General features: G+C 49.7%; 1 protein-coding gene across 2 annotated transcripts; it reads left to right on the top strand.

The window, feature by feature from the left end:
• Positions 1 to 6,020: 6,020 nt before the first annotated feature.
• Positions 6,021 to 18,370, top strand: LOC128349139 (olfactory receptor 51I2-like). Of its 2 annotated transcripts, none has more exons than XM_053305108.1 (2): positions 6,021 to 8,401; positions 17,518 to 18,370. In XM_053305108.1, the coding sequence occupies exons 1-2, from the start codon at positions 8,307 to 8,309 to the stop codon at positions 18,368 to 18,370; spliced, it is 948 nt and encodes a 315-aa protein (XP_053161083.1). In that variant the 5' UTR covers positions 6,021 to 8,306. The 2 variants fall into 2 exon arrangements, with proteins under 2 accessions (XP_053161083.1, XP_053161084.1); XM_053305109.1 differs by having other exon boundaries at positions 6,021 to 8,410; positions 17,527 to 18,370.
• Positions 18,371 to 19,423: the final 1,053 nt, after the last annotated feature.

Below are 19,423 nucleotides of genomic sequence, written 5' to 3'. Positions count from 1 at the left end.
CTCCCGCAAGACCAGCTCTCCTCTCCTAGGCTAGACTGTGGCAAGAAAATCTTTAAGAGAATGTCTTAATGGAAGAACATAAGGGCAGCCCTGCTGGATCAGGCCCAAGAAGGCCCATCTAGTCCAGCATCCTGTTTCGCACAGTGGCCCACCAGATGCCGCTGGAAGCCCACAGGCAGGAGTTTTCTTCTTCATCGTGAACCCCACTGCCCATTGAGATCATCCAGAGAGGTCCGTCTGCAGTTGCCACTGGCTCATCTGGTGGCTACTTGGGGACGGGCCTTCTCTGCTGCTGCCCCCAAGCTTTGGAACCCGCTCCCTGCTGAAATAAGAGCCTCCCCATCTCTGACAACGTTTTAAAGGTCTTTAAAGACACATCTGTTCACCCAGGTTTTTAATTAAATATTGTTTTAATAGTTTGAAGATTGTATCATTTATTTTGCTTTAACTACTGTTTTTATTTTTGTTATTTATTTTAACTAAGGTTTTCTGTTTGTTTGCTTTGTTGTCAACTGCCCAGAGACGTGACTTTTGGGCGGTATACAACTATGTTAACTAGAATAACGGAATGAATGAATGAATGATGGCTTCAAGTGCCCCCCAGAGCGGAGGTCTCCTTTCTTCCTCTTCCTCTTCCTCTTCCTCTTCCTCTTCAAGCGACAGCAGCCCCCGCACCTGGAGGGAGGTTCCACCACTTCGGCAGGGCTGCTGCCGCCCCTTGCAGGCGCCTGGAGGAGGTGGCTGGGGGCGCCCGATGTCGTGCGGAGGGAGAGCGCGCCGTCGTGCCCAGGCGCCAGGAAAGGAGCCGCTTCCTCACGCGCAGCCAGAGCGAGAGCGAGAGCCGGCCGGCTGCGGCCAAGACGCGCTCCTCCTCCTCCTCCTCCTCCTCTTCTTCTTCTTCGGGAAAGCCGCGCGTCTGCCTGGGTGGCACCACCAGTCCCGCCGCCGCCTCCTCCGCCGCGACTCCCGGACAGGCCGGCTGCGGGGGCTCCTTCGGGAGCACCGCCGGCAGCTGCGGGGGCCCCCAAGAGCCGCGGCCGGAGTTCAGCCTTCCGGGCCGACGCGGGCAGGGAGGACGGACGGACTGGGCTACTGAGCCCGGTGGCGGCGGCGGCGCACGCGGCAGCAGGTGGAGGCTCCTCTGTGGCTGTCGCTGAGGCCGCCCCGGCCGGTCTCCTCTGCTGCCCGCCTGCGCGCCACGCTGGAGGCCGGGCCGGGCTGCCCGAGGGGACCCGCCTCCGCCGCCCCTGGCCACGGGACGGCCTGAGGGAGGAGGCGGCGGGGGCCACGCAGACACCCCACCCCGTCTAGGGCTCCCAGCCCGCGCCCCCATTTCCACGCCAAAGAGAAGAAACGGGGCTGGGAGGCGCGCGGGGGGGGGCGCGCACTTCTTGCGGCGGGGGTGGGGGTGACGCGCAAAGTGCCTGGCGGGGGGGGGGCCCGACCAGTTCCCCGCCGCGGCCAGGGCTCCTTCCCGCAGCCCCCCAAGGCGGGCGGTGCTGCCAGCTGCTGCCCCCCCCCCCCGCCGCCCGCTTCAGGCCCATCGGAGTCGCTGGAGCGAGTCAAGGTGCCGCTGCTCCTAGGCCCGGCTGGGAAGCGGGCAGCAGCCGCCACCCCAGGAGGGCCTGGCCCCGAACAGCTGGCCGGGCTGCCTCCAGGGTCTCCCCACAGCTGGGGCGGGGGGCAGCAGCTCCTCCTCAGGCGCCAGCCCCCCGGGAGGTAACCCCGCCGCCGCCCAGAGGCAGCTTGGATGGCTCCTCTCGCTCCTGCCGCGCGGCCTGCAGGCCAGCCGTTCTGTCGACCTGAGGGACGGCCAGCCTGCCTGCAGGCAGCGCAGGCGGGAGGAAGAGCAGCACGCCCAGCTGAGCTGTTGCCGGGGGGCCGAGGCTGCCGCGCCTCCTTGGGCCCCCCGAGCTCCTGCCAGGGGAGGCCCCCTCGCCCCGCCCCGCCCCGCCCCGCCCTTTCCTGGGCTCACCCCCTCCCCGCAGCCGGAGGCTCTCTGCCGCGGGCCGAAGATTCCCCTGAGCTGCAGATCGCTCCAGGAGGTTCCTGGGGAAGTCGGCGGAGTGGGAGGGAGGTCTGTGTGAGACGGGGGGCGGGCGGGGGGGGCAGCATCCTTGTCCCCCTAAGGGCTGCGGTGCCCCCCGCTGGCGCAACGTCTGTGCTCTGCCGCTGGGGGGGCCGTTCTAGGAGCGGCAGGGAGGGCGGCTGTGGCTTACCATGCCGGGGGCGGGGCGGCGGCTGGTGGTTCCCAGGGCACGGGAGCCGGCCGAGCGGCGGCTGGAGGGGGGCAGCCTCACCGAGCCCCAGAAAGTCTCCAAGAGCGGCTCGGCACTGGCTGCTGATCCCTGGCTGCTCCGAGGGCGAGGCGGAGCCACGAGGCCAGCTGCAGAGGGAAGCCAGGCTGCTGCTTCCATGCCCGGCTTGCAGGCCCCCTCCAGGCGGGGGCCCGGCAGCTTGCCCCTGCTCCTCTCCAGCCGGCAGCCCCATGGCTGGCTCCCCATGGAGGCACAAGGGCCACCTCCCAGGAGAGCTGGGCTGGTGGCAGCAAGCATGAATGGGCCCCTTTGCTAAGCAGGGCCCACCCTGCTTTGCATACGAATGGGAGACTAGAAGTGTGAGCACTGGAAGAGCTTCTCCTCAGGGGATGGAGCCGCTACTCTGGGAAGAGAGCAGAAGGTTCCCAGGTCCCTCCCTGGCAGCAGCATCTCCAAGATCGGGCTGAGGGAGAGACTCCTGCCAGTGCCTGCAACCTGGGAGAAGCTTCTGCCAGTCTGGGTAGACAATCCTGAGCTAGATGGACCAAGGGTCTGACTCCGTATATGGCAGCTTCATATGTTCCTGCCCCCCTCTGCCCAGCACCGCGTGCAAATACTCCTGCCCCAGCCCACCAGCCCGAGCACCTCCTCCCAGGGCCTGCTTGGATGCATCTTCTGCACGCTGCTTCTCTTCCCTGGCAGCTGGTTGAAGTGTGTTTGGTCAGCCCAAATGATGCCGCTGCCCTCACTTCCTGACAGGAGCTCCCACAAATACACACCAGCACGCACCCCTTGAAGCCCTGGGGGGCAGTTCATAACACACACACCCCGCAGCATGGCGACCCTGCAGAGCGGCCCCTCATGGCTCCCTCCCCACATTGAGGAGAGCTGGTCTTGTGGTAGCAAGCAGGACTTGTCCCCTTAGCTAAGCAGGGTCTGCCCTGGTTGCATCTGAATGGGAGACTTGATGTGTGAGCACTGCAAGATATTCCCCTCAGGGGATGGAGCCACTCTGGGAAGAGCAGAAGGTTCCAAGCTCCCTCCCTGGCAGCATCTCAAAGATAGGGCTGGGAGAGATTCCTGCCTGCAACCTTGAAGAAGCCGCTGCCAGTCTGTGAAGACAATCCTGAGCTAGATAGACCAATGGTCTGACTCAGTAGATGGCAGCTTCCTATGTTCCTATATAACCTTGGAGAAGCCGCTGCCAGCCTGTGAAGAAAATACTGAACTAGATGGACCAAGGATGTGACTCAGTATATGGCAGCTTCCTATGTTCCTATGTTCACATCCCGGCTGGGGGAAGCTGCAGCTGCTGCTTGTCTGCCCGAAATGCCCTTGTGCTCAGTCGATGATGGATGACCAGCCCATGAAGGCCCCCCAGGGAGCAGAGGGGGAGCTCAGGAGGTCCAGCTCTCTGTGTGCTCTGCACACCGGCAGTCCTGCTGATGCTCGCAGCATCCAGCCACAAAGCAGCCCGGAGGCTTTCTCTGACAAGAAAGAGCCAGCTTTATTCAGCCTTGCACAGCCCAGCCGGCAAGCAAGGCTGCCCGTTTTGAGGCGGGGGTTCCAGAGTCTGAAGTACAGTGTGCTGCCCTGTGGTTGTCTTTGGTAGCATCTTCCTAGATCTCTGCTGCTGCTGCTGTTGCTGCCCGACAGAGGTGCTTCCCATAGTCTGGGGAACACATACCAGCGGGGATTCGAACCGGCAACCTCTGGCTTGCTAGTCAAGCCATTTCCCCGCTGCGCCATTAGGTGGCTTAGAGGGTTCAGTCAGCTGCCATCTCCCAGACTGAGGCCAGAAGGGAGGCAAAAGATGCCCGCTCCAGATCTGCAGGCCACGCCTTGGACCGGCAGCCAAGGTTATGGCTGCAAGTGGGGAGGGGAGATTCCTTTACCCGCCCAGCTGCTGCAGCGGGAGTCGTGCGCACAGGTCAGGAGAGCAGCACAGCGCCTTACTGCCGCCTGGAGACGGGGACTTGAAGACGTTTATCTGGGAAGTCCATCAGGGAGAGAGATGAAGACCGAGCATCAGGCAGCATCAGCGCGGCTCTCTTAATGCCGGGGTGGGATGGAGGAAGAGGAGGAGCTGGAGACAGCCACGCCTCTTCCCCCCTCCCCACCCCATCACTTCTTGCAACCAGCTGCTGCTGCTGCATCTGTTTAGATTATTATTTATTTATTTACACAGTCCGACAGGTGTTATTGACTGGTTTGTTTTATCCAGACATCGAGTCCTTCCCAAGGACCTGGGATGGCTGAATTTTATGGTCAATGTTGTTGCTGTTATAGATATCGTCGCAGAATATAGGCTCTTCCCAGTAAAGTTGTTTTTTGTAGTTGGCTGCTGGTGATTTCTGTGGCCCTTATGATGTTGAGGTGCTCTTCAAGGTCTTTTGGAACTGCACCCAAGGCGCCAATGACCACGGGGATTATTTTGGTCTTCTTCTGCCACAGCCTTTCAATTTCAATTGGTAGATCTTTGTATTTTGTGATTTTTTTTCTATTTCTTTTTCTTCTATTCTGCTATTCTGGTGTATTGTGTGGCAGATGTTTGTCTGTTTGTAGTCGGAAGTCCCATAATATTTTTACATCTTCATTTTCTTCAACTTTTTCAATTTTATGGTCCCACCAATGTTTGGCTACCGGTAGCTTGTATTTTTTGCAGATGTTCCAGTGTATCATCCCTGCTACCTTGTCATGCCTTTGTTTGTAGTCAGTCTGTGCGATCTTCTTACAACAGCTGATCAGGTGGTCCACGGTTTCATCTGCTTTTTTACAAAGGCGGCACTTGCTGTTTGTTGTGGATTTTTCTACTTTTGCTCTTATTGCATTTGTTCTTAGTGCCTGTTCCTGCGCAGCCAGTATTAAACCCTCTGTTTCTTTCTTCAAGCAACCATTCTTAAGCCATTGCCAGGTCTTGCTGATGTCTGATTTTCCACTTATATTGTGCAAATATCGACCATGCAGGGGCTTATTTTTCCATTTTTCTGCTCGGTTCTTGACTTGTCCTTTCTTGTAGGCCTGCTTTCTTTCATTGGTGTTGAATAGTTTCTTGTTATTGACCATTTGAAGTGCATCTTCTTCACTGTCCTTGATATATTCTTCAAGGCCTCTTTTCTCCTCCTCTACTGTTTGATGGACTTGCAGCATTCCTCTTCCACCTGAGCTATCGCCTGTCGCCTGTCGACATCACTGCGGGGGTGCAGAGCATGATGGATGGTCATGATTTTCCTGGTCTTACGATCTAGCGTCTCTAGCTCTGCCTGGGTCCAGTCTATTATTCCTGCACTGTATCTGATAACAGGTATAGCCCGGGTGTTTATGGCTTGTATGGTGTTCCTGCCATTGAGTTTGGACTTGAGGATTTTTCTAACTCTCCTGATGTATTCACTTCCAATTTTTCTTTTAACTTCAGTGTGTGCGATGTTACCAGCCTGGAGAATGCCCAAGTATTTGTAATGTTCTTTCTCTTCCAGGTTCTTGATCTTGCTTCCATTGGGCAGTTCTATTCCTTCTGTTTTTCTTATTTTCCCTCTGTTCATTATTAATGCAGCACACTTGTCTAGTCCAAACTCCATTGCTATATCGCTACTGAATATACGGACAGTGTTTAGCAGTGATTCGATTTCTGACTGGGACTTTCCATACAACTTCAGATCGTCCATGTACAGCAAATGGTTGATTTGACTGGATGTTTTAGATGTTTGGTATCCGAGGCCTGTTTTGTTGAGTATTTGTGAAAGTGGGGTCATGGCGATTACAAATAACAGAGGGGATAGTGAGTCCCCTTGGAAAATGCCTCTTCTAATGCTAACCTGTCCAAGTGTCTCACCATTGATTGTTAACTGTGTACTCCACATGCTCATTGCTTTTTAAACAAATATCTGAATGTTTTTGCTGACACCAGTTGTTTCTAAACATTTTAGTATCCATGTGTGAGGCAATGAATCAAAGGCTTTCTTGTAGTCAATCCATGCAACACTTAGATTTGTTTTTCTTCTCTTGCAATTTTCTAAAACATTTTGTCAATCAGCAGCTGGTCTTTTGTGCCTCGGGTGTTCGGGCAATTTCCTTTATGTTCAATTGGAAGCTGTTTGTTAGTTAATAAGTGTTGCATCACTTCATCTGCTATTATTCCAGTTAATAATTTGAACATGGTTGGCAGGCAGGTGATCGGTCTATAATTACTTGGAACTGCACCTTTTGCTGGGTCTTTCATGATGAGATGAGTTTTCCCAGTTGTTAGCCATTGTTCAACATCACTGCCTTGGAAAATGTGATTGAACTGTTTTGATAGTTGTTTATGAAGGCTTGTTAGGTGTTTAAGCCAAAAACCGTGCAGTTCATCATCGCCTGGAGCAGTCCAATTTTTAATTTTCTTTGCTCTTTCACTTATTAATTCTGGTGTTATTATTAGATCTTGCATTTGTTGGTTACATTTTTTGACCTCTTTCATCCAGCCTGCTTTTTTATTATAACCTATTGGGTTGTCCCATAATTTCCCCCAGAATTGCACTGTTTCTTCTTTATTTGGTGTTTCTACGTTTCTTGCAGTTTCTCCTTCTATGCTTTGGTAGAAACGTCTCTGATTCGACTGGAATTGGAGATTCTGCCTGTGTTGTGTAATTCTGGCTTCATATCTGCAAATCTTCTTTGACACTGCTGTTATTTGCTGCTTTATTATTTCCAGGACTTCTCTCATTTTCCTTGAATCTAGGTGGTATTTTTGGATTAGATACTGTTTGGTGTTTTCATTCTTCAGCTTCTTGTCTTTTATATCTTTCAATTTACTAGCATCTGATCTAAGCCTGGAGATTTTATTTTCTAATCTAATCTTCCATTTAGGTGATGTACTGCTTTCTTTTTTTACACGTCCACTGATCTTATATCCGAGCTCTTGTGTTGTTATTGTTGCTGCACTGTACATTAGTTGGTTTGTTTCTTGCAAATTATTGGTTGTTATTTCTGCAAGTGCAGCATTGACATCTGTTAATGCCTGAGCAAGTTGTTTTTTGGCAACTGTTTTTAGAGCTGGAAGTCGAACCCTGGTGGATGTTTGGTTCATGTGCTCAGTTATTTTTTGCTTGAGTTCTTGTTGCTTTTCTGTTAAATGGCATTTGGGTTTTTGAGGTGAAGGCAAAGGGGCGGTTGCCTGGTTTTGATTTTGAAACAGTTCAGCAACAGTGGCATCCTCGATTTCCAACACCTCCTCCATCTGCGCCTGAGCAACTGCTTCAGTTGGTGGTAATTCTTCTTCCATATCTGGAGCCTGTGTTGCTCTTTGCAGTTCTTCCAGCTCAACTCCTGTGAATACTTTATTTCTTATTATGAATCTTCTCTGGTCTGCTAGCCTTTGTTCTGTTATTTCTGTATCTGGAGGCTTCTCTTTCCAAATATGGTACATTCTTTTTAAATAACCTCTTCTAGTGGGACTAGACTTGTAATAGCAGATCATTATTTCCTTGTTGGCATTATTATTATTATTATTATTATTATTATTATTATTATTATTATTTTATGATGAAAGTGGCCCGTCCTGCCTGGCCTTTTAGGTAGGCTAGGGAGGGGCCATTGAAGAGCCCCTTATGTCCGCCACACAGCTGATAAGCACCAGGTTTGGGGTGGGGGTGATAGGGTCCCATACCCATCCTGCCCCCGCCCCCCCCCTTGAGGGCCACCTTGCATAAAACACCCCCAGGCTGCAATGGACCTTTTCCTCTCTACCAGCTACTGAGACCAAGGCAGGAAGAGCTGGCTGCCTACGGAGGCATAGCAGCAATCGTGTTCCTTTTAGACATCCCCTCGTGGTGGCTGAACTGGGCTCTGGCCTGAACCTGGCTTTGTAAGGGCTACTCCGCCCGGCCCCTCGGCGGCCTCCTCTTGGTACACCCTCACGATGCTCTCCTCTCTCCTCCTTGCGGCCACTGACTGATTCTTCCTCCATCCCATCCTGGGCCGTCTCTATGACCGCAGCAGGCTTACTCGCATGCAGGACCTTCTTTCCCTTCCAGGAAGTCTGAACCCCACTGAGGCAGCTGCTGGCCTCGTATGGAAGAGCTCAACCTGACGAGTTTCCAGCCGGCCACCTTCCACCTCATGGGCTTCCCGGGCCTGGAGCAGCTCCACCCTTGGCTCTCCATCCCTTTCTGCGTCTTGTATGCCGCCTCCATTGCTGGGAACTGCACCATCGTCTGGAGGGACCGGCGCCTTCACGATCCCATGTACTCTTCCTGTGCATGTGGTCCTTCAAGGACCTGGGCGTGTCCCTCTCCCCCCTCCCCCCAGTGCTGGCCCTCTTCTGCTTTGGATTGAGCGAAGTTGCCTTCGATGCCTGCCTGGCACAGATGTTCTTCGTCCACGCCTTCTCCTTCATTGAGTCGGGGATCCTGCTGGCCATGTCTTTGGACCACTTTGTGGCCATCTGCAAACCCCTCTGGTACTCCTTTACTAACTGAGCAAAGAGGCACCTTTTAAAAGTGGTGATTCTCTTCTAAAAGCAACTGGCCCTTTTCACCCCCAGCACAGCATCCCTCCAGTGGCTGTGGCTGCCTTCTGTTTCTTTTTTAGACTGTGAGCCCTTTGGGGACAGGGATCTATCTTATTATTTCTCTATGTCAATCACCTTGGAAACTTTTGTTGAAAAGTGGTATATAAATATTTGTCATAGTCATATGAGTAAAACACAGAATAAGTCAAGATGCCATTTGTGTTGTGCTTTACTCATGCGCACCTGCGCACTGGGATGGAAAGGCTGCATCATGGTTGATTTGTTGTCATTGTTGACTAGCACATGTGGGCACATGGTGTGTTATCCCTGTGTGCACCTGTGCGTTGATGATGAAGAGGAAGGGGGGGAAGGTGGTGGCCAGGGGTGTAGCTATAATTGAGTGGATGGGCTCAAAGCACATGGGCCCCCCCAGCTCCTGAGGGGCCCCCCAAGGGTTAGGCCCCCCTCCCTATTTTATTCATTTTCTCCCTCACTCCAAAGGGCTGCAGGGTAGAGGGGTGAACACGAGCCCCCTCTCCCCTAGCTACATCCCTGGTGGCGGAGAACAGAAGGAACCAAAAACTGACAAACTGTCCCTGCTATTAGTCTGGTGGCCGTAGACCATCTCCAGCCTCAGAGGCAAGATGCCTCTGAGTACCAGTTGCAGGGGAGTAACAGAAGGAGAGAGGACATGTCCTCAGCCCTTGACTGTGGGCTTCCCAGAGGCATCTGGTGGGCCACTGTGTGAAACAGGATGCTGGACTAGATGGGCCTCCTTGGGCCTGATCGGCTGTTCTTATAGAATAGCAGGTCTTTAAACATGACTGCAGAACCATAGAATGATCCCCCTGAAAGAGTGGCTGCACATATCTGCTATAATGGCTAATGGACATCTTGGACAATAGAGTGTGTTGAGAAATAGAAATATTATTTCCATACCATGAAGAAGATAAGAGCAGCCCTGCTGGATCAGGCCCAAGGAGGCCGATCTAGTCCAGCATCCTGTTTCCCACAGTGGTCCACCAGATGGTGCCTCTGGGAAGCCCACAGGCAAGAGGGGAGGCGATGATGATGATGATGATGATACAATATAATAATAATAGCACCCATAGTTGTTGGTGCCCTTTGGTGCAGTACCCAAAGAACTTGAACACCATCTCGACACCTTGGGCATTCATAAAATTACAACACATCAACTACAGAAAGCCACACTACTCAGGACAGCATGAATACTGCAATGATATCTTTAATTCTTTAGTTATCCTAGACCCTTGGAAAGGGCCTGATAATTAAAGTACCAAATACAGATAATAACATCTGGTAGACTGTGTGTAAATAGCATAATAATACAACCTGATTTATTAGCCACCCCATAGAAAAAATTGTTCTCTGGGCGGCTCACAGCAGAGGATTAAAACATACAATAAAACACACACATTAAATCATAACAGATTGTTCCAGTAAGAACTAATCAGCCTGCTTTCCTTTCACTGTCTCTACAATTGGACTAAATTTGGTTCAAAACTGTTAGGCGGTTCACAAGTCAGCCCACTTGTGCCTCAAGAGTTTACACATCTGCCACCTTGGATCGGGGTGGATGACATCATCGCAAACTACGTCGTTGAGGTGTCCCTATGTGTCCTTACAACTGTAACCAATTTGGTTCATATTGGTTCAGGTGTTGTGAAGTTGATGGGGGGGGCACACACGGGGACACACACACAGAATGCTGGGTGATCTCATAAGCCTACTGGAAAGTAGGCTAAAAAAAAACAACGTAAAAAAAATACAATACAAAGCAGCTTAAAAACTCATTTCAAAATTAGTTAAAAATCAGAATCAAAACTGAAAAACCCGAATTTAAAAGGCCTGGGTGAACAAAAAGGTCCTTACCTGGTGTCTAAAAGAGCAAAGTGATGAAGCCCAGTGAACCTCACTGGGGAGTCTATTCCATAAACAGGGTGCAACCACCACACGGCATGGCCTCTCTCCAGCAGTCGCTCCCCCCTGCAACGGATTTGGGGGCATCTTGCCTCTGAGGATGTTGCTGGCAGATAGCATCAAGCAGTAGCCATCGATAGACCTGTCCTCCGTGAATGCGTCTAAGCCTCTTTTCAAGCCAACCAAGTTGGTGGCTATCATCATATTCCGTTCAAGAGAATTCCATAGATTAGTTATGTATTGTGTGGAAAAGTACTTCCTCTTGTCAGTCCTAAATTTTCTGACCTTCAGTTTTATGCGATGACTCCTGGTTCTGTTGGGAATTCTCTCTGGTAAGAGATACCCTTCTATTACAGCAGAGTGCACAGAGGCAAAACACAGCGGAGTCTGCCTAGGCATGTGCGTATGCTGAGAGTAAAAGAAACTTGGAGCCAGTTCATAGTTTCAAATCAATATAAGGAGTCTTTATTGGTAAACTCCATTCTAGACAGGAAAGTGGAGAGATAGGATCTCTAATCTAGCTAGCTCGCTGGATGCAGAGGGATGGTTTCTGCATCTCTGCACACATGGTGCAGGGAGAGAGAGAGGAGCGTGGGTGTTGCAAGGGAGAAGAAAAGGAAGAGGAAGTAGCAGGAATGAAGGAAGTCCCTTGAGAGTAGCAATCTACATATCAAAGGGATAGTGTCAGAGCAGTAGAGAGGAAGGATGACCAATGTCTTGACTCCTCTAGCCCTCTGACTCATTAGTCTTTCCCCCTCTGCCATTGAGGCATGAGACAGTGCAGAGTCCTTCACTTCCAACAGGTTCTAGTGTTGGCAGGGGCATAGCAAGGTTGGAGGGGGCCCAGAGACAAGATTTTAAAATGCGCCCCCCTCCCCCTTCACTAAAGCTCAGCTCATGAAGTAAATAAATCTTAAATGAGGCTGAATAGTGGTCACAAAAAGCATCTATCTATCTATCTATCTATCTATCTATCTATCTATCTATCTATCTATCTACCTACCTACCTACCTACCTACCTACCTACCTACCTACCTACCTATGTGCCACAACAGAACATGATCCTAAATTATTTTCTAAAAGGTTTTGTAAATGGTGGACGATGCAAGTCATTTCATGGTGCTAGAGAAAGACCTGCTGTTCTGGGAGCTCCCGGTCTTCACACTCACATCAATTTTGGAGGATGAATATAACTGAAGGAAGCCTGGGCGGGTGCGTGGTTTGGGGAGTCAGTCATGTGACTTGCCTCTGGGGGCCCCCCAAGGCAGTGGGCCCCCAGACAACTGTCTCCCCTTGCCCTATTATAGTGATGCCCCTGAGTGTTGTGGGGGGGGGGATGTCTCTCTGTCCACTCTTTCTACTCCATGCATAATTTTATAAACCTCTATCAGTCATGTCTCCCATAATGCCTCTTTTCCAAGGTAAGGAGCCCCAGATGCTGCAGCCTAGCCTCATCAGGAAGGAGCTCCAGCCCCCTGATCATCTGGGTTGCCCTCTTCTGCACCTTTCCCAGTTCTACAATATCCTTCTTAAGATATGGTGACCAAAGTTGTACGCAGTACTCCAGATGTGGCCGCACCATAGATTTGTATAAGGACATTATAATATTAGCATTTTTATTTTCAATCCCCTTTCTAATAATCCCTAGCTGATTTGGACAGGTAGCCCCACCCCTTCTTTTAACCACATCTGTCTATGATTCCACCTCCCAATTCTGTAACCCCACCCGCTTTTCTAAAAAAAAGAAGATTCATAGAAAAAATTAGGAGGTGAGCCATAGTGGTGTAGTGGTCGTATTGGGCAGGGATTCAAATCCCCCATCAGCCATGAAGATGACAGGCTGACTCTGGGCCAATCACATTTTCTCTCAGCCTACCTCACATGGTTGTTGGGAGGACAAAATGGAGGTAGAATAGCTTTGCCATGCCACCCAGAATTCTGGGTTTCACTTAGCCCACCTGGATTCCCCCAGATTTCAGATTTCATTAAAAAAGAAAAAAGCTAAGCTCTAGCCATTGTAGAAGCAGAGTTATGGAGGAAAACGAGCAGTCACTATTCTGTTCAACTGGACTTGGATTAAGAGAGGAAGAGCACAGGAGTCTCACAGGGAGGGTTTCACTTTCACAAGCACAGTCATCCCCTGTGGAAAGTTGCCTTGTTTATTGAGAGGATAGTTTGCTTTGGATGTGAATCACTGCCTGCCTACCAGGCTGTTTAGTGTAATGTTTAAGGACTTGCTTGGCTTTACGTTCAATGCATGCCTACTTAGAAGTAAGCACCGTTGGTTTCAATCAGATCTTCTCTCAAATAGGTGTGTACAGAATTGCAGCCTTAATTAAAAAGCGGTGCATTTTGTTTTGTTCTAGTGCTGCTTTTAATATGTCAAGGACAATGGTCAGGCAAAGATATCTTCCCTGACTATTGTTGGTAGATATTCAGAGCAAATACAAGTCAACTGGAAAGTGCAGCTGCTAATTTGCATATGGAAATTAATTTGCAAGCCATTGTACACAATATGCAAATTAGGCACCCGTATTTGGAGAGCCAGGATATGGCCTCCCTGCTCCTGCCTGCTGCCTGCCCCGAGGAGCCAGAAGGGCATCAAGGGGAGCAGCGCAAGAGGCTGCTCTTCCCTCTCGCCCTGCCCGAGAGCCAGGCTCGACTGCACAGCCCTACCTGATGGACGGCCAGCCTGAAGGCAGCAGGCTCTCCAGTGGGACAGGAGAGAGCGGAGGCACCCGAGCTGCTGCCGGGAAGCAGAGGCGTCTTCGGCTCCTTCGGCACCCCCCAGGCTCGTGAGGAGGACCAGCCGTGACTGCCGTGTAGCTGAGAGGAATGCCTTCCGGCGGGGCTCCCCTTCCCTCCCTGAAGCTGGGCAAAAGGGCCTCCCAGTGTGGCCCCCTGAAAATGGGCGGGACATTCCAGCTCTGCTTTCCATGGTTTTTAAGTGGCCTTTTCATGGTTCTCAGCGATTTGACCTGCTGATGTTGCCCGGTGATGCTGTTCCATCCGTTGGATGGGCTGATGGTTGTTTGTGCTTGTATCGTCCCATCAGGACTGAATGGTCCCATCAGGACTGAATGGTCAGTGTGTCTCGAAGGTGCCCCCATCCTGTGCCAGCTCCCCAGACCCAGAGGAAGAAGAAACCCTACAGCAGACTGGCCCTGATTCCCACTGGCCCCCCTCCCTTGGGCCCTGCAGGGGGGGTGTCTTATGCCATATAATGGGCTCCACACTGGAAGCCGGGCCATTGCACCTCCCCTACCTGCACCAGGCATGCTGGGCAGAGGGGAGATCTCAGAAGTGAGGAGCCAGAGTGAGGAGCAGCTGAGCAAAGAAGCAGAAGCAGAAGCAGAAGCAGAAGAAGGGCTCGAGGTGAGTCGGTGGGAACTGGGTTGGGTGTGCTGGAGAACCGTGGGGCCAAAGCCCTCCAAGTGGCATGGAAGGCCCCTGGGGTGGTCCTGAGGCCATATATCGAACAACAGGTCCTGTTGAAGGAGAACCAGCCTGGCTTCTGCAAGGGCAAGTCTCGCCTCACTAAGCTTTTGGAGTTCTTTGAGCGTGTCAGCAGGCATGTGGATAAAGGTGATCCAGTTGACATAGTACACTTGGACTTCCAAAAAGCTTTCTTTCTTTTCTTTCTTTCTTTTTTTGCATTTTAAATTTTATTGGCTTTTACAATAGCTTACAATTAAATAAATATTGACTTCCCACTTACCTATCTGCACAGTTCACGTTAACTGTACATATAAACCATTGCTATATAATTCAAAACATAGATACTCCACATTGCTACTCGATTTTACCCACCCAACTGGCTGTTATTACTATATTTCAAACCCTACTGAAAAGTCCATATTAGAAAAATAGTTCTATAAGTAAAGTAAAAATGGTTCCCAATCTTGTTTGAAAGATTCCAAATTTTCATCCCTTATAAGTGCTGTAAGTTTTGCCATCTCAGCATATTCCAAAATTTTTTATCAACCAGTCTTCTTTTGAGGGCATTTTAGTGTCTTTCCATTTCTGTGCATATACTATCCTAGCCGCCATGGTTGCATACATACAAAATGTTAAATGTCTTCTGGTAAACTCTCCTTGGGTTATTCCCAGCAGGAAGGATTCTGGCCTCTTAGGAAATGTCATTTAAAAAATTTTCTTCAACTCATTATATATCATATCCCCAAAAGTCTTTGCCTTCCCGCATGACCACCACATATGGGAAAAAGTTCCTTCACATTATCCACATTTCCAACATTTGTCTGAAACATTTTTATACATTAATGCTAATTTTTTTTGGTGTCATATATGTTGGAGATGAACTTCTAGTGCATCGACCTTTTGCACCAACTGTCCTAATGACCACGAGGGGCATTGGGAGTAGAGACAGTGAGTCAGGGTCTCCCTATCTGTCCCTACTCTATGACCCCTGGACTGACTCTGCAGCACTTACTGTGCTGAGTCACAATCCTTCCTTTCCTCCTAGAGAGCAGATGGAAACATCTCTCTCTCTCTCCTTACCTATCCACTATGTAGTCCTTTAGATTAGAGATAGGTCTTTCCTATCCAAATGTATTTAACCAATAAATGTTTAGTGTTTAGTCATACAAGGATCTCCATGTCTTTTCTCTAAATAGCTGCAATATCCAAACCATCCTCTGCTACCTACTCTGTAACTGGAGTGTGTGCTCATTCCTTAGTGCTCTGCTGTTTTACCTATTGTGGGTAAAAATCAACAACCTCTAACAAGATACCACCTATATATCATCTTATAATAATTTTATTTTAAAGTATAACATGCAGTAAACTTTAAATCAGTTTTCCATAATTTTCCCCAAGCAGCCATATTTATATTGCGACCCACATCTTGAGCCCATTTTATCATGGTTGTTTTAACCACTTCTTGTCTCCTCCAAAAGCAACAACTTATACATCTTAGAGACTAATCTTTTGTCATTTTCACACAACTCATTCTCGAATCTCGACATTTGCTCCACATATCCAACTTTAAGATCCTTTTTATAAAATTCATTTAGCTGATGATACTGAAACCAATTACTAACCAAATTTTGTACTTCATTTAAATTTTTAAATTTACAGCCCTTCTCTTGAAAACATAACAAATCCCTATAGGTACCCCATTCTTTGTCTCTTTACTTGCCAAAGCCTCAATCGGGGATACCCATAATGTTATTTTACACTCTAACCATTTTTTATATTTTGCCCACACTCCCATCAGACTCCTTCTTACATAGTGATTAAGAAAGTCTTTATGCACTTTGCTTTTATCATTCCACAAATATGAGTGCCATCCAAACCTTCTATCAAATCCTTCTAAATCAGGTATTCTGGGATTTCTTAATGTTATCCATTGCTTTAACCACGTCAAACATACAGCATCAAAATGCAGCCTTAAATCAGGCAGGGTAAGACCAACTCTTTCTTTAGCATCTGTTAAGTTTTAAAATTTAATTCTTGGTCTTTTCCCTTGCCATACAAATTTAGTTATGTCCTTTTGCCATTGCTTGAAACAGGTTACCGTATTGATTATAGGAACAGTCTGGAAAAGAAACAACATTTTAGGTCAGACATTCATCTTCACAGCTGAAATTCTTCCCATTAAAGATAAGTTTATTCTAGTCCATCTTTGCAAATCAATTCTTACTGTATTCCATATTTTAATATAATTATTTGAAAACAACAAAGAGTTTTTATTTGTCAACCAGACGCCCAAATATTAAATTTTCTTCTCCACTTTCAATTCACTTATTTCATAAAGTATGTCACTGGATTTCTGGTCCATATTTTTTGTCAACACTTTCATTTTACTCTTATTTATATAAAACCTGGCCAACTGGCCAAATTGTTCTATTTTTGTCCAAGAGAGCCTTCCAACCTTTCCTAATGGCTTTTCTGACTTCCAAAAAGCTTTTGACAGAGTTCCCCACCAAAAGCTCTTGCATAAACTTAGCAGTCATGGAATAAGGGGACAGGTTCACGTGTGGGAACTGGTTGAAGGAGAGGACACCAAGGACAGGAATCAATGGAGAGTTCTCTAAACAGAGTGAAGTATGAAGTGTGGTCCCCCAGGGATCGGTACTGGGACCAGTGCTTTTTAACTTGTTCATAAACGATCTAGAAGCTCCCTCCACCACCACCCCGGGCAGTTCCTCCGCTCACCCTCCTTGCCTCTGCTTCTCTTGCAAGCAGAGTGCCCCCCACCCAGCATGGCTCCCACTGCCTGTGCAGCCGTGGCCCAGTTCCTCGACTTCCGAAGCCAGCCTCCCCCTTGGTTGGGTTTCCCTTCAGGGCTGGGATCTCCCACTCCCTGGCAAGGGAGAGCGTGCACGTGCGCACACACACACACACACACCGCAGTCTGGTCTTCCCCTGCAGCCCCCAATTCCAGGAATATCCCAGTGTTGCCTTTCACAATGACTTATTCCCTGCACAGGTTCCAACTCTGCTGGTCACCCAGTTCCTCTTCACACGTGGCCATCCATCGCCTAGCCAGGCTGTGACAGGTTTGGCTGGCCTGAAGAATGCCAAGGGCACAATCCAAGCTTGCCAGAGGAGCTTCTCTCCAAAGCCAGTCCTCAGGAAGACAATGAGCCATGGACAGATGCAGCAACTGTGTCTCACACCCATGAGGGACCATGCAAAGGGGGCCTACAGCTGCTAGGCTGGCTGGGGGGCGTGCTTATCGGCACGCTGGTGCTCGATGGGGATGTGCTTCTTCATGGGAACCATCAGAAACCAGAGCCTCGTCCCTCCCACCTTCCTCATGATGGGCATCCCGGGGCTGGAGGCCGGGAGCATCTGGGCCTCCTTCCTTTTCTGCTCCCTCTATGCTGTGGCCATCTTGGGAAACTGCACTGTTCTCCTGGTGATCGTGAAGGACCGGAGCTTGCACAATAAGCCCATGCACCTTTTCCTCTCCATGCTGGCCGTGAGTGAGCTGGGGGTGTCCCTGTCCACCCTCCCCACGGTGCTGAGTGTCTTCTTGTTCGATGCTTGTGAGATCGGGATGGATGCTTGCCTCGCCCAGATGTTCATCATCCACAGCTTCTCCATCATGGACTCCGGAGTTCTTTGGCTCATGGCCCTCGACCGACTCATTGCCATCTATAGCCCACTGCAGTACACCAACATCCTCACCAGCTACAGGATCGCTGCGATGGGCTCTGGCATTGCTATCAGAAGCATTGTCCTGATGGGCCCACTGGCTGTTCTCCTGAGGAGGCTGCCATTCTGCAGACCCAGCGTGCTGGCTCATCCTTACTGCTTGCACCCCAACCTGATCCGGCTTCCTTGCGCAGACACCACCATCAACAGCTGTGCTGGCCTGTTTGTCGTCCTCTCTACTTTTGGGCTTGATTCCCTCTGTATAGTCTTGTCTTATGTTATGATCCTGAAGACCGTGCTGAGCATAGCCTCAAAGGAAGGGCGTCTCAAGGCCCTCAACACCTGTGCCTCTCACCTCTGGGCTGTCTTGGTCTATTACACCCCAATGATGGGCGTGTCTGTGGCTCACAGGTTCGGCACACACGCTTCTCCCCTGCTGCATTCCCTCATGGCCCACATTTACCTGCTGCTCCCTCCTGTAGTCAACCCCATCATCTACAGCATCAAGACCAAGGAGATCCGCAAAGCCCTCAGCAGGCTTTTATTTCAGAAAACTTTCTGACCGAGAATGACAAAGCGCTCCATGGCATCTCCAGAGTGTTAATGCTCCTTTGAGCTTAGCAGAGAACAAAGGAACATAGGAAGCTGCCATATACTGACTATTGGTCTATCTAGCTCAGTATTGTCTTCACAGACTGCAGCGGCTTCTCCAAGGTTTCAGCCGTGTTGTACACAGCCCAGAGCCTTTGGATGGGGTGGTTTATAAATGTGATAAATAAATAAAGATGATGATTCCTAGCATGGAATTGGCTTTTTTCACAGCTGCCGCACATTGAGTCAACACCTTCAATGAGCTGTCCACCACGACCCCAAGATCCCTCCTGACTCTACTTGTTAGCCATGGGGGCATCCTCCAAAATTTGGAGGTACCTTTCCTGGGAATACATTGCAACTGAGCTTCTAGTATGATAGTTTTAAATAATTTCCATGCATTCTGGAGTGGACAGAGTGCATCTGATTGGACTTCCCTGGCAGTGCACCACTGGCATATAAGCTGAATTGGATGACACTCTGATGTCACGGTTCCCCACTAGGCCCCCTTCCAGCCTCAGAGGCAGGATGCCTCCCAATTCCAGTTGCAGGGGAGCCACAGAAGCAGGAGAGGGGGCCTTCCCTCCCCTCTTGCCTGTGGGCTCCCCGGAGGCATTTGGTGGGCCACTGTGGGGAACAGGAGGCTGGACTAGATGGGCCACCTCCTTGGGCCTGATCCAGCAGGGCTGTTCTGATGTTCTTATGAAGTCAATAAGGATGTGCGTTTCGTTTCGGACACAAAACGTTTTGTGCACAAAACAGGCCATTTTGGCTGTTTTGTAGCCAAAACAAAACACCCAATGCTCAAAACAGAAAATTTTGTAGCCAAAACAAAAAATCCCTGTTTCGGATACAAAATGTTTTGTTGTTTCGGCTGTTTCGGAACTCCATTTTGCAATCGCAAAAAGTCTTTCTCCTTCAGTCTCCATTTTGAGTTTTGACATCTGTTTGAATTTCCAGCCCTTCCAGCCTGCAGATTGGCCAGCGAAAGCATGGGCTGATCTGCTGGCAATTGCCTCCTTAT

This window comes from Hemicordylus capensis, chromosome 3, assembly GCF_027244095.1.
Source record: "Hemicordylus capensis ecotype Gifberg chromosome 3, rHemCap1.1.pri, whole genome shotgun sequence".
NCBI classification, from domain to species: domain Eukaryota; kingdom Metazoa; phylum Chordata; class Lepidosauria; order Squamata; family Cordylidae; genus Hemicordylus; species Hemicordylus capensis.
Note: the sequence above shows the minus strand (reverse complement) of the source record. Positions and strands in the feature narration are given on the sequence as shown.